The following is a 13,080-nucleotide window of genomic DNA, read 5'->3' on the forward strand; positions in this document are numbered from 1 at the left end:
ACTGCACACTTAAAGAAATTGAATTCGGGAGGGTGATTGGGACAATTTGAGTGGATGAAGACCACCATCCACCACCGCCACCACACACATGTACACAATTTAACGTTTTGAAGATTGGACAATTTAAGCACAATTTCCTGTTGCTATTGTAGGGGCTGGATTATTAAATTAAGATATATTCATTGGTAAAACACATGTCCAGTTTATTAATTGGCAAAACATATATAATATAGCATTCAGCTCGTCTGTCATAATTTAATTTTACTTGTATCACGCAATTTGACTTGCTGAGCACGCTGAAAAAATTTGTTTATATTGGATAAATGTAACTTGGTATGGGGACAACCAAGACGACACTACTTTTCCTTTTCTAATTTTACATTGGACAATGGAACACTGATGCGTTGATAGGCCTTCGAACTAGGCCTATGAAATAGAAAATCAACGAAATTAAACATCCACAATAAATACTGTATTGTCTTACCCCCCCCCCCCTCCCCCCTAAAATAACAACAACAAAAAACCACAACAAAACGCAGTCTTTAAATTGTTTACAAATAAAGTTACATAAAAATAAAAAAATAACTCTTGACATGTACGACGATAGCATGTTTGAAATAAAAAAAAACCCCGGTATATCGAGTATTTTCATATGGCCCTTATGGGGGTTACTTGATCCGCCTATCGAACCATAAAATGCGTCATGAATGTCTTATAACAGATGACATCATGTCTCATCGATAACATGTGTATTGCTATCTATGAATTGCTTACATAATTTACTGTGTCGGATTTAACTGGCGACAATGCTGCATGTTATGGTAAGTCATATTGTAGTTTAAATATCTGTTATTTTGAATTTCCTTTTGCCTGACCAGGTCATGCTAATATTCAGCCCGAAACTTTGATGTACTGTAAATCAAAGAAGGGCTCGCTACCAATGTACGTAAAGTTAGGTTAAATAAAACAGTTATTTCGAATGTTGACAGTCTAAAACTGCGTAGTAACAATTTTGTAAAATAAAGCAAACATTAGTCAATATGATATCAGTACCATACAAGAATACTTGCGTGAAGCCTGAATATTTTCTGATATATCCCAAAGTGACAAAAGACGCCATGTATGTACATTTCAGTCACTAGGCCTAACACTTTCGGTAACTCGTTTCGTTCAATGATAATGTTTATGATAATAATGTAAAACTACCAAAATTGTACACAGTTTTTAAGCAACGATGCAATGAAGATGCTTTGTGAACGATTTTAAAAGATGAAAACAACTAGGTATTGAAAATGAACATCTATAACCTAGTAAAAGGGCAAAAGAAGCTGCAACCGAAAACTTTTATTAGATGAGGGAATTTCCCTTGCTTTAAAAATAAATACCGAACTAAAATGACATATATACACGACACGAAATAAAAAACGTAGTTTCTTTCTCCATAAGATGCTTAAATCAGCCATATTATCTGTAAAATTCAAGTTTACCACCACCAGCGCATTATAACCGTAATATTTTTCAGCAATCTGGAATATCGTTTTTTGAAAAATAAAAATAGTGCTCCTAGCTCTCCCTAAACTATTTTTGCATTTTTGGTCAATTGAAAAGGTGTATATTATAAAAATACTTTAAATAGTTTGGGCGAGTTGAAACCAGTATGACAAAACCTTTACAAAATAACCAGTTTTTGGTGGAAAATGACAAAAATACGGTACCATATCCGGTTCTAGTATGTATACAGCTTTAGTTGTGCTCCTATTTTTAAAATGTAAGATGTTTTTTAAGCCCCGGATTCTGATACATATTTATAACACCAATACTCCTATTCAACACTCACTTTCATTTTTATATATTTTAAGGGCCATAATATGGGGTTTGTGAATCAGGTTCTTTAACAACAAAATAATAAATGGACTGCAATTATTCATATCGTTTTTACCGGTTTTTTTTTTTTTTTTTTTTTTTTTTGAAAGATGAAATATTTTTTTGAAAAATATGAATTTCTTGCCCGAACTGGTTTCCAAAATTTAAAAATTCGTCTGCAAAGGGATGACGTCATTCGCATTTTTAACAGAGAAAATTCACAATAAGCCTATATTTTGCATTAATCATCACGAATTAAGCATTCAATTGATATTATCAAATTATATAATAGATACGGGGTCGAAAAGGCAAGTAGATATCAACATTTGCTTGTTTTATTACTCATATTATCTAATCGTGGAAAGACATTATATTTATACAGTAATAAAGTTAAAATGATTGATATTGTACTTACCTCATGTTGATTAGAATCCGAAATATGATGAGAAAAAATATCAGCATATTGAAGAGACGAACACATTAGATTGCAGTATATCCATTATGCATATGACGTCATACTGATTCACCAAAACAAATAGTACGCCAGCCCAACAGTATCGTTGTCACATTCCGTTTTTAAAAAAAAATATCAATACTTTTTTTTTCATATCTGTGCAGTGAGTTGAGATTTCAGGTTTTCATATAATGTTTACTTTGAAAAGCTCTACAATATAAATATGAATTTACTTATGTTGCAATTTCTTCAATGTTTATTTTCAAATTGACTAGGCTATTACAAAATATCAATTTAAATAAAAAAGTTCCAAATACTTATGACTATCAATTATCACTCATAAATATCTAATATATGAGCATATGTTATGTAGTGTAGTGGATTTTTTCAAGCGATCCTTATGAAAATAATTGTAGTTGTTGATTGAGCGGTGAACTTAAACCTTGATGCAAAATAACCCACATCCTCGTTACACACATGCTATTACTTGGTTTTAATTCATATTCAAGATAATAGACATTAAAATGAAAGGTGAAGATAACGAACAGTGATCAATCTCATAACTTCTACAAGCAATGCAAAATAGATAGTTAGTCAAACACGGACCCCTGGACACACCAGAGGTGGGATCAGATGCCTAGGAGGAGTAAGCAACCCCTGTCGACCGGTCACACCCGCCGTGAGCCCTATATTCTCTTCAGGTAAATGGAGTTATCTGCAGTCAAAATCAGTGTGCCGAGAACGGCTTAACAATCAGTTTGAAACACGTCAGACAACATTTGACGCAATGATAGGTTGTATTGACGAACTAAATCGTTATAACGATCATAGTATTTGCGAAATGCTGACTTCAATCGAGACTGTTGAAACCCCTGTATCGTCAACTTGTTTGTCAGTAGCTTACCTTTATTTAAAAACTGACTATACGCAAAACAAGCTCTTGCATATCGAATCAGTTGAGCTTAATGTGTGACTACATATACCAGAAGAGGTGTTGATCAAATATGGATTGTAAAAAATTCGAAAGAACTTTTAGTTAACTTGAAATCGCAGAATTTTCCCCAAATCAATAACATTAAAACCTATGACTTTTCAACACTATATACGACCATTTCTCACGATAAATTAAAGACTAGACTTTTTGACATCATAGACAGTTGCTTATTCAATAAAAACGGAAAACGGAAATATTCATATCTAGTGATCAGTCATTCAAAAACTTACTTTGGTAAACATCACTCTGATTCCATGCACAAGTACTCTGAAGTTGAAATAAAAATATGCTAGAGTCCCTCATTGACAATACCTTTGTGGTGTTTGGTGATCAGGGCTTCCAATAGTCTGTTGGAATTACCATGGGCACGAATTGTGCTCCTTTGTTAGTTGACCTGTTTCTATATTCATATGAAACAGAATTTATTTAAAAACTTCTACGTGAGAAGAAACAATCTCTCGCTGCGGCCTTCAATTCGGCATTTGGATATATCGATGACGTTTTGTCGATTAACAACAATAACTTTTATTCAAATGTCGATTTGATGTATCCCTGTGAGCTCGAAATAAAGGACACCAGAGAGTCTTCATCTTCTGTCTCATACTTAGATATTTTATTGAGAGTAGGCATTAATGGCAAACTGACAACTCAACTGTATGACAAACGGGATGATTTCACCTCCACGGTCAACTTCCAATATTTATGTACCAATATTCTATCATCACCAGCATATTATGGTCTTTGTATATCTCAACTGATTCGATATACAAGGCTTGTTCTGAGTATAGTCAGTTTTCAAATCGAGGTAAGCTACTGACGAACAATTTGATGCTACAGGGGTTTCCACAGTCTCGATTGAAGTCAGCATTTCGCAAATTATATGGTCGTTTAACAATTTAGTTCGTCAATTCAACCAATCAATGGGTTAAATGCTGTCTGACGTGTTTAATACCGATTGTTAGGCCATTGTTGACAAACTGATTTTGACTACGGATACCTCCGTTTACCTGATCGGGATATAGGGATCACGGCGGGTGTGACTGGCCGACAGGGGACGCTTACTTCTGGTGTGTTCAGGGGTCCTTGTTTGCCCAATCTATCTATTTTGTATTGGTTGTAGGGGTTATGAGATTAATCACTGTTCGTTATCTTCGCCTTTCATGAAGCAAATGTTCATGGTCTCAAAACGTCCAATCTTCAATTTATCGTTAGGGATACTGAAACTGAAACTGCATCGTTGGGGATGACTGTAAACAATGTTTTGATAGAAAAAAAGATAACATTATAGCGCGACTCTACACTTAAGCATAAGAATATTAGGATCATTTTGTATCAATACACAGGTTCATATCATATTTTTAATTATGCACAAGGGATGCTCTTCCTACGTGCTACAACAACGAAGTTCAATCATTGTCTGAAAGTGGAAGAGTTTTAGAAATTGTGCCCAGTTTTAGCATTTACAATTCAGCTTGTTGGGATTCCGCAACAAAATGTGATTTAGATTCCAAAATCACATTTTAAAAAAAATGTTAGTAGACACAATTCAAAGAAAAAACGGTATTGGATTTGGATTTTATAAATGTGACAAAGTGATAATTTGTGATATGGTGTATTAGTGCTTTCACATATGTGACTGATTGACATGGGATGCTTATTCCTTCTAGGCAAGTACGAAATGGACAGTTCCGCAAACACGGACCCCTGCATATACCAGAGGTCCGTGTTTACCCATCTGTCCATTAAGTATTGCTTATAGGAGTTGTGAGATTGATCACTGTTCGTTATTTTGTCAACTTTCATTTCTAAGTGAATATCAAAGGGAATACTTTAGAATACAAACTGAATAATCTGTAAGCATGAGGTATATGATTAAAATTGTAGTTTATGGTTGGAGGTGATTAAGAAGAAAGGCAAGATAGATATTACATTGTAAAATTCTAGAAGTTTTTAACCATATTTTCCAATCTTTTTAATCAAGTACCGAAAATGAGTTTGTTTGACTTCAATCTGTAACCTTAGTATTTGTTCTTCAATCCTATATTAATCCTATATTATAAACTGATTTTGGAATTTAAAATCTACAACCCCGATGTAAGAACATGAAAAGGAAATACATCTAACTTTTGAGTCAGATACACTTATCTGTATTATTTCTACATTTTACTCTCACTTATGTTTTGAGCAAGTTAACATACATCATCAGATATCCTTGGTATAAACAGAAAACGAGATCTGCCGCGGATATCCGACGATTCTTAACATATATCAACTCTGAATTTACAATCTAAAATGTTTATATCTTAATTTAATAGATAGGTCTGAATTTATTTTACTGGAACTAGTTTAGATAACACTTCTTATATAAATGATGAAATGATGTTAAGAAAACTAAGTATCAAGTGTTGCTTTGATCATTCATATCATTAATTAACGCACGCCTAAGAAACTTAACCACGTGGTGTACACGTTAGAGTTCACTGATAATGAAAATGTAGCTGACAGGAAAGTCTTTAATATTCATAACTGCTTTACATATTATACCTTAACTGTTGGTAGTCAATCCAGATAATCTCAGAATAAACATGATTGATATGAATCCGATGGTGCTATAAACTAGAAACACGACAAACATCAAGTTTGTAGTTCAAAAATCTAAATATATTTTTAATTTGATTGATAAACTTGTAAGACATGAACGGCTGGTTCTTATTTTGGAGTCTCCTTACTTTACAACCAGTCTAAATATTACCTGTTCTTGGATTTGAGAAATTGTGAAATGATATTCAGGACATGATTATAAATTGTTATTGTGACCATCCGTAACGTATGCTTAAGAAACCTAACCACATGATGTACACATTGGTATTCAATTATGATGAAAGGAGGCTGACGAGAAAGTCTTTAATAATCATAACTGCTTTAAATATTACACCTTAACTGCTGTTAGTCAATCTAGATAATCTCAGACTAAACAGGACAGGTATTACTACTATGTTGATATAAACTAGTGTATAAAATATCTAGAAATATCGGAATAGCATTGTGTGTGTGGTTTGTTTGTTGATCTGGATCTGTGGTATGATAATCTACGTATAAGTGACTGATTAACTTCACAAAGTTTGTTGATAAATCGATGGTGTACGTATGTAGCGACATGGGGTGTTTAGTCTCTTGAGCTACATTTTCAGCCAATATTTGTTAGCTCTAAATGATAGTTTTCAAAATAATCCTTTATCTTCACTTTTCATTGTAATAGAATTTATGCAGAAAATCACATTAATGACGGAATTACCAAAGCACGGAACACCAATATCTATCTTAAGAAACCCCCGTCACGAAAATAACGATTTAAACAACGATATCCCTTTTGCAATTACCCATAACCCACGCAATCACAATATTTTTTAAACAGCTAGGCTATGTTTTCCTATATTAGAACAATCCCAAAATGTGAACAACCTTATAAACGAATCTCCAATAAAACAACAATAGACAGGTTCCTTATTTGATTGGAATTTTACCGTGTGCAATTCCAAATCCGTGAAAAATGTGATGAATCACATTGCGGTACATGTAATCATCTGGAAGGAAGCAGAGAGAAAATCTTAAATGCGACGAAAAAAATTAACACCCAATTCTAACATGGCATGCGGATCTGAAAATGTAATATAGTCCATGACCTGCCCTATCTGCTATGAAATCATCGGACAAACCGGCGAAACGAACGCCCATGAGCGCGTCCATAGGCAGCAAATTCACAATTCAATTATCAGAAATTGATCATGTTCCGAGCATTTTGCTATCTGTGGTCAGGGAAATCTCAACATATTTGCATTTTATAGAATATATCAATCCAGATTTACAAAGGAGGGCTAATTTATGAAAATATTTATTACAACACTTAATACAAAATATCTGTTTAAAATAAAAACTACGTTTAACCAAAATCTATAACTGATTTCCGGGTGTTGTCTAATATTTGGTGTATTGTATCACTACTGTGATATTTTGTCGTTACTCTATCTCTGTCTGTCTGTCTCTCTCTGTCTGTCTGTCTCTCTCTCTCTCTCTCTCTCTCTCTCTCTCTCTCTCTCTCTCTTCATGTATCTCTAATAAACCTTTATTTCTTTTATCTACATTTACAGCTCTCGCAGGTCTGCAAGGTCGACATGATAAGTATCATAGAAAAGCTTTTAGAAAAGGTGTTCAGTGCTATATATTATATTATATATATATATATATATATATATATATATATATATATATATATCATTTGAAAAATGTTAATGTTACATGTATGAATTTACAGGGGATGTTTACTCCTCCTAGGCACCTCATCCCACCTCTGGTATATCCAGGGGTCCGTGTCGGACTAACTGTTCATTTTCGTATTGCTTATAGGTGTTACGAGATTGGTCACTGCTTATTATCTTCTCACTTTTCATTTCCAAGTGAATATCGAAGGAAATATTTTTAAATACAAGCTAGTCTTTAAGGATGAAATATGCGATCAAAATATGGTTTGTGATTGGAGATGATTAACAATAAAGGCAACAAAGATACCACATTGTAAAGATCTAGAAAGCTTTACCTATATTTTCCTATTTTTCTTTTATCAAGAACAGAAAATGAGTTTGTTCCGCTAAAATCTGTAATTTTAGTATTTTTTTCTTTAATCTTATATTGTAAACTGATTTTGGAATTTAAAATTCACAACCCCGGTGTAAAACATGGGACGGAAATATGGCTACCTTTGGAGAAAGAAAAGTGTATGTATATAACTATATTTTACTCTCACTAATGTTTTGAACAAGTTCAGACGCATCGTCGGATATCCACGGCATGAATAGAAAACGAGATCAGCCGTGGGTATCCTACGATGGGTAACACATATCATTTCCCAAATTACGATGTAGGATGTTAAAATATATTAAATTATTACATATGTCTGTTTTAATTTTATTGATAAACTTGTAAGACATATATTGTAAAGTTCTAGAAGTTTTAACTATCTTTTCCTATGTTTTATCAAGCACAGAAAATGAGTTTGTTCCGCTAGAATCTGTAAATTTAGTATGTTTTCTTTAATCCTATATTGCAAACTGATTTTGGAATTTAAAATTCACAACCCCGATCTAAGAATATGAAAAGGAAATATAACTAACCTTGAGTTAGATAATTTTATCTGTATTATATCTACATTTTACTCTCCCTTATGGTTTGGGCAAGTTAACACACATCATCGGATATCCACGGTATGAAAAGAAGACGAGATCTCACATGGATATCCGACGATGCTTAACATATATCAACTTTGAATTTACAATCCAGAATGTTTATATCTTAATTTATTAGAGACGTCTGATTTTATTTTACTGGAAATAGTTTAGATAATACTTCTTCTTGGATTTTATAAATGATGAAATTATATTAAGAAAACTAATTATCTAGTGTTGCTATGATCATTCATACCATTACATAATGCACGCCTACGAAACCTAACCACGTGATGTACACGTTAGAGTTCACTGATAATGAAAATCTAGCTGACGGGAAAGTCTTTAATATTCATAACTGGTGTACCTAGTATGCTTTAACTGCTGGTATTCAATCTACATAATCTCAAAATAAACATGATCGACATGAATCCGACGGTGGTATAGACTAGAAAAACGACAGACAACACGTTTGTAATTTAAAAGTCTAAAGATATTAAAGTTATGGTTGCCCGTCATACTTGGGTATAAATTTTATATGAAAGGTGAAGATAACAAACAGTGACCATTCTCATAACTCTCATAAGCAATACAAAACAGAACGTTGGGCAAACACGGACTCTAGGGTATACCAGAGAAGGAATCAGGAGGAGTAAGCATCCCCTGTCTCACGATCAGACCCGCCGTGAGCCCTATATCTTAATCATGTAATCGGAGTTATATGTAGTCAAACTTAATGTCCCAAGAAAGCCTAATATATATCACTATTAAATATTACAAATATTTATTCTATATATTTTCAGACGAAGAACACTTATCTGGTAAGTATTAAGGAAAACCATTCCAAAACAGTGTACAATGCTCTATTTTATGTTTGAAATTTGATGAATACCAATGTTATGTAACATTACGTCATAGTTAATGAAAAAAAAATCTAAACGTTTTCAAGCAACACGGTGCTGATATTCTTCGTGAGAAGGAACAAAGTTACATGTTTTCATCTGATTTCTAGGCCACATAAAGTGCTTTTCACTTGAAAATAAGACACATGTTACATTCTAGTAAAGAGCAAATCAGTAATAGTAAAAACAGGAGACTAAAATTCATCTTATTTGTATAAGTTAATAGAAAGATAACTAGGAACAAGATAGTTTGGTGATTTTGTTATCTACCTTGATATACATGTGGAAACATGAGGAAGATCATTGTTATTTAATTTTATATGTGTGTGGAAACATTAGTGATAAAGCATACAGAATGACTATGCTCCGCTCAAACCTACCATTTTAGTTGTTTTTTTATTCTATATTGTAAACTCGTCTTGAAATTTAAAATTCACAACTCCGATGTAAGAACATGGGAAGGACATATAGATACCTATGGAGTAAGACACGTCTATGTGTATATCTGCATTTTATCCTCACCTACGTATTGAGCAAGTTCATACACAACGTCGGATGTCAACGGGCTAAAAAGAAAAGGAAATCAGCCGTGGGTATCCGACGATGGATAACACATAACATTTCCCAAATAACAATGTAGGATGTTAATATCTTAATGCATTATATATATATATATATATATATATATATATATATATATATATATATATATATTAAAAGAAATAGAATAAACAGTACACAAAGTTAAATATATATATATGTTTTAATTTCATTGCTAAATCTGTAAGGCATGAACGGTTGTGTCTGAAAACGGAGTGTCCTTAGATTACAACCAGTCTAGATATTACTTGTTCTTGGATTGGAGAAATGGTGAAATGATATTGAGGAACATGATTATGATTTGTTTATATGGCCATTCATATCATTACTTAACGTACGCCTAAGAAACATAACAACGTTTTTAACACATTTAAATTTACAGACGATGAAAGAGTAGCTAATGGAAAAATCTTTAACATCCATAATTGGTTTACATATTGTACCGTAAAGGACATGTCCCACGTTCTTGAGTTATTTAGACACTAATGATCTTCCAGTTTTCAAAACAAAATTTCAGGTTTATTTTTTAAAACATTTCAATCGACTCAAATTGACTTCCTGGTTTCGAAATATCTGCTAATGAGGATAGTGGGTCAATTGATTCCCTGACGTCATATGCAATAATCGCATCTATCGCCGATCAGATTATTGCGAAGAATCCTATTATTATTTAACTTCGTATGATAGCAATATATATATATATATATATATATATATATATATATATATATATATATATATATCACCAATATTTATGTATCTTTTATATATTTTCAGTTCCGCGGACAATTGATAGTCGTAAGTATTAAATGTTACATGTATATATTTACCTTTGTAAATTATGAAATCGACATTGAATTTAGCTTAACATGAAGTTGGTCACGAGATCAGTTCTTTCTTGCGTATGAATAGAATTGGCACTTCAAAACTCAAGTACTTACAGCTGGTTTCGTGATTATGAAAGGTGAAGATAACGAACAGTGATTAATCTCATAACTCCTTAAAGCAATACAAACTAGATAGTTGGAAAAACACGGACCCCTGGACCCACCAGAGGTGGGATCAGGTGCCTAGGATGAGTAAGCATCCCCTGTTGACCGGTCACACCCGTCGTGAGCCCTACATCCTGATCAGGTAAACGGAGTTATCCGTAGCCAATATTAGTTTGCAAAGAACGGCCTAACAATCGATGAAATACGCCAGACAGCATTTGACCCAGCGATAGGTTGTATTGACGAACTAGATCGTTATAACGACCACAGATTTGCGAAAAAGCTGATTTCAATCGAGACTGTTGAAACCCCTGTATAATCAACTTGTTTGTCAGTAGCTTGCCTCGATTTAAAAACTGACTATACGCAGATCAATCCATTGCGTATTGAATCAGTTGAGCTATATAAACACCATATGCAGACAGATGATAATGGAAAATTGGTTAATAACTATGGGAAGTTGACGATGGGGAAGCTGAAATCACCCCGTTTTTCATACAGTTGAGTTGTCATTTTGCCGTTAATGTCGACTTCCAATAGAATATCTAAATATGAAGCAGAAAAGGACGACTGTATAGTGTCTTTTATTTCGAGCTCACAGGGATATATTGAATCGACATATGAATGAAAGTTATCATTGTTAATTACGAAAGCCCAGAAGGCTCATTCGAGATTCGAAATTCAAAATACGAGATTCGAAATTGAGAATACGAGATTCGAATTTCGAAATTCAAAATCCAAATTTACCAATCAAAATGTAGGTCACAATAGATTAAAGGGTAGAGAGTACATGTATATAAACTTAAAATATGACAGACATCTTATTCTATAAATGTTATGATATATGCTTAGCAGGCCCGTAGCTGTGGGTGTGTGGGTCAAGTACTTAACTAATTTTATATAAACTATAGAGGAAATTCGAACCATGAATAAATATTCTCCGATCTATATTTACATTTTTTAGGGTCCAGGAAGCTTAACTACATGTGTCATTACGACAGAAAAATAATCTATCTACGTTTAAAAATTATAAATCATGTCGTTATATGCAAACACGCATGCAGAAAGTCGGGTTCATAAAAAGCGGGGAGGGGTGGTGAGGGGGGTGGGGGGGGGGGGTGGGACCAGGTCGAATACACCTCAAATAGTACACTTTAATTGAAATGGAATCGAAGGTAATATGAATTAGAATTAATCCGTAGCAATGAATTCTAATTTTAGATTTATAATCTATAGGTTTACCTACATACCATTTTTACTGCTTGAATGATCATATTTTTATAATTTATTTTACATTGTACATGAAGATAACTGTACATGTTTGAGTTAACAATGACACATGTACAGGCACATGGGTTCACCCCCCCCCCCCCCCTCCCCCTGCCACCATCACCATCACCCGAAGAGTCTACTTGAGTTGATTTAATTATTTTTGTTCAAAATACCCCTGTTGGATATCACAATGTCTTACCTACCCCAACAGGCCAAAATAACTCAAAATACCATATAGCTTATTCGGGGGGGGGGGGGGGTGCTGAACTGGAGCACTTGTGAACTACGTGTATGAAGGGGAAAAAAATATAATGTAATTACCGGTATTGATTATCGAGTGCTTAACCAGACCCGTAGCCGGCCGACCATTTAAAAAAAAGGGGGGGGGGGCAAACTGAGAACAAACCACCCATTTTAGTGTTTGACCAAATATATACAGGCACCTGAAGTAGGGGCACTACTACCAACACCCATTCCCATCTTTCTTTCTTTTTGCGGCGATAATTTCTCTGAAACGTGTATATTTTTTATTTATCAGATCCCAATTTATATAATATGCTATAAAGTTATTTAACAATGATAAGCACGTAGTTAAGCTAAATATACATTTCGATTTATATAATCGTTTCACGCTTTTTGTAAGCTTTAGAGATTGGCCTAGCCTTCTATTGGTATAACAAATTGTATTCTATTATACCGGTAGAAGGCCAATCTCTAAAGCTTACAAAAAGCGTGAAACGATTATATATAAATCGAAATAGGGATGGGATCGACAAGGAATCCA

General features: G+C 33.6%; 1 protein-coding gene across 2 annotated transcripts in view; it reads left to right on the plus strand.

Moving 5' to 3' along the window:
* The window catches only part of LOC125674555 (uncharacterized), an 80,687-nt gene that overhangs the window by 55,358 nt on the left and 12,249 nt on the right, over nt 1–13,080 (plus strand). The window contains exons 9-10 of one of the 2 annotated variants that reach the window (XM_056159306.1): nt 9,334–9,351; nt 10,810–10,830. The exons of the other annotated variant lie outside the window; for it this stretch is intronic. Of the exons in view, the coding sequence (XP_056015281.1) occupies nt 9,334–9,351; nt 10,810–10,830 (39 nt within the window). The remainder of the gene's footprint in view (nt 1–9,333; nt 9,352–10,809; nt 10,831–13,080) is intronic. 2 annotated transcript variants of the gene reach the window in all.

This window comes from Ostrea edulis, chromosome 3, assembly GCF_947568905.1.
Source record: "Ostrea edulis chromosome 3, xbOstEdul1.1, whole genome shotgun sequence".
Lineage (NCBI taxonomy): Eukaryota > Metazoa > Mollusca > Bivalvia > Ostreida > Ostreidae > Ostrea > Ostrea edulis.